Source organism: Gavialis gangeticus, unplaced genomic scaffold (assembly GCF_001723915.1).
Source record: "Gavialis gangeticus isolate Ggan-Ray unplaced genomic scaffold, GavGan_comp1, whole genome shotgun sequence".
Lineage (NCBI taxonomy): Eukaryota > Metazoa > Chordata > Crocodylia > Gavialidae > Gavialis > Gavialis gangeticus.
The window spans coordinates 27,797,427-27,799,443 of record NW_017729034.1 but is presented as its reverse complement, the minus strand read 5'-3'; the positions used below and the strand labels follow the sequence as shown (position 1 = coordinate 27,799,443).

The following is a 2,017-nucleotide window of genomic DNA, read 5'->3' as shown; positions in this document are numbered from 1 at the left end:
TCACCTCTTTGGACCTGCTCGAGATGCATCTGTGGATGTTGGCAGATATTCTAAAGAAAGGCTTTAGGGATCTCTCCACTGATCAAACTCATATTCACTTGAAATTTCAAAAGCCACATAATATAATGATGACTATAATTTAGAATGGAGCGTTGCTTTTGATGTTGTGTTCTTTGGCCATATTGGTTCATGCAATAATTTTAGCTATAGTCTCTCATCTTTTTATTAGTAATAGATATACATCAATTACAATGCTTTCTATCTTTGTCTTTATAGTAGAGAATCATCCTGCTAATAGATGACCTTCCTATCTTTATGCATGGAAGATTATTTTATGCTTGGCTATTTACTCCTAGGCAAATTGTTTAGAGTGGGTGTCTCAATATCGCAATATCTTTTTGTAATAACTTATTATTATGCTACCTCTGAACATATATTTTCAATAGCCTCCTCTTGTCATGACATGTATTTGAAAAATTATTCTAATTTGAAGGGTTTCATTAAAACATAAGCTTCTAACATTATTGCCATCTCATTACTGTCAATGTTATTTATGTATTTATTCATGTAATCTATTTAGATACTTCGTAATGAGAAGGGGTGGAAAAGTTGGTTTGATAAAGATGCTCCTGAGGAAGAAGTTATTCCTGATGGATACAATGACTCATTAGATACCTGCCGGAAACTTTTACTTATCAGGTGAGCATCTCCATAAATGTTCAAGCAGTATTTTGTTACTGGTGTAAATTACCTTTTACAATAAACATCTCAGTATATCATGTGCTATAATCAGTAAGATATGTACAAAATACAGTTTCATATGGCATGAAATATTATCTGCAACTAAGATTCACTGACTTTACAGATACTCACTGAAAAAAACCAAACATTTATATTCTTACAGGATTCTAAAATATATTCTAGAAAACATGTTTGTTCAGCTTTGCCTGAAATGTTGGAAAACGATGGGACTTTAGGACTCCTTAAAAATCTCCTAAATATTTTGAAACTGTTAAGTAATATTCTCATTTTTTAGTTTAATTTTTAGCATTAACTGTGGAAATTGTTGTTATTTTAATTTTCATTTATTTCTTTTTAAAATAAGTAATTTCAGAAATTTTTATTAAGGAATTTTGTTTTCCAGCAATCCCATTATGTGACTAAATTGATTAATCAAATGGTTAATACAAAAAATATCTAGAAATAAAGTGCCAAACTCATAAAGTGAAAGGAACAATGGCAAAATATAAGAAGGGTTAAACAGCCAAATCTTAGAAATATATAGCATAATGCCATATGTAGTTTACAGCTTTAGTTACAGCTAAGCTGCTCAGCACTAGTTCAAATCAGAGGCCAGCCTTAAGGTGAACTTTCAGAAAATGCAGAACTAATATTACTGCTTACCAGTGAAAAGCTTAGGGTAAGTGATTTGCAGAGATGAAAATAAAATCCAGTTATTCAGGGCAGCATTCAACTGCATTGTCCATCAAACCATCCCCTCTCTTCCTGAAGCTTCAGTTCATTCTTTGCATAACCTTCAATTGCTGCAACAGAAGAGGACAGAGCCAACAGACAACAACCTCATTAGTTACACAAGCCTTAATCATCTTCAGAATAACTAACGTTTGTGAATGAAATGAGGTCTTAAGTCCTGCTGTAAAAAATTGTCATGATTATATGGTTAGGAATTGTATTGTTGCATAGGCAAAAGGGGGGTAGACAGTAGTTGCAGAGGCAGCAATCCCTAGCAATCTCTACTATGAATGCACAAACTGAAACTTTTTAGAAGTTTTTAAAGTTGGCATATGAATGTTTTCTTGTTTTAGAAACAGCAAAAGGCATCTCCTTAACAGCTCCCCACTACCAGATATCAGTTCCCTTCATGCCCAAAATCTTGTCCACCATTTCTCCCAATTATACAAATGGTTGAATAAAAGATATCGTAAAACAAACAAACAAAACAAAAAAATCTCCCCCCTTGCTTCTATCTAATTATGTTACATTTTTTCTCCTCCTT

General features: G+C 32.8%; 1 protein-coding gene across 1 annotated transcript in view; it reads left to right on the top strand.

The window, feature by feature from the left end:
• DNAH8 (dynein axonemal heavy chain 8) overlaps nucleotides 1–2,017 on the top strand; it is a 397,167-nt gene that overhangs the window by 309,477 nt on the left and 85,673 nt on the right. Inside the window, exon 81 of the mRNA XM_019526702.1 lies at nucleotides 581–699. Coding sequence (XP_019382247.1) covers nucleotides 581–699 — 119 coding nt within the window. The remainder of the gene's footprint in view (nucleotides 1–580; nucleotides 700–2,017) is intronic.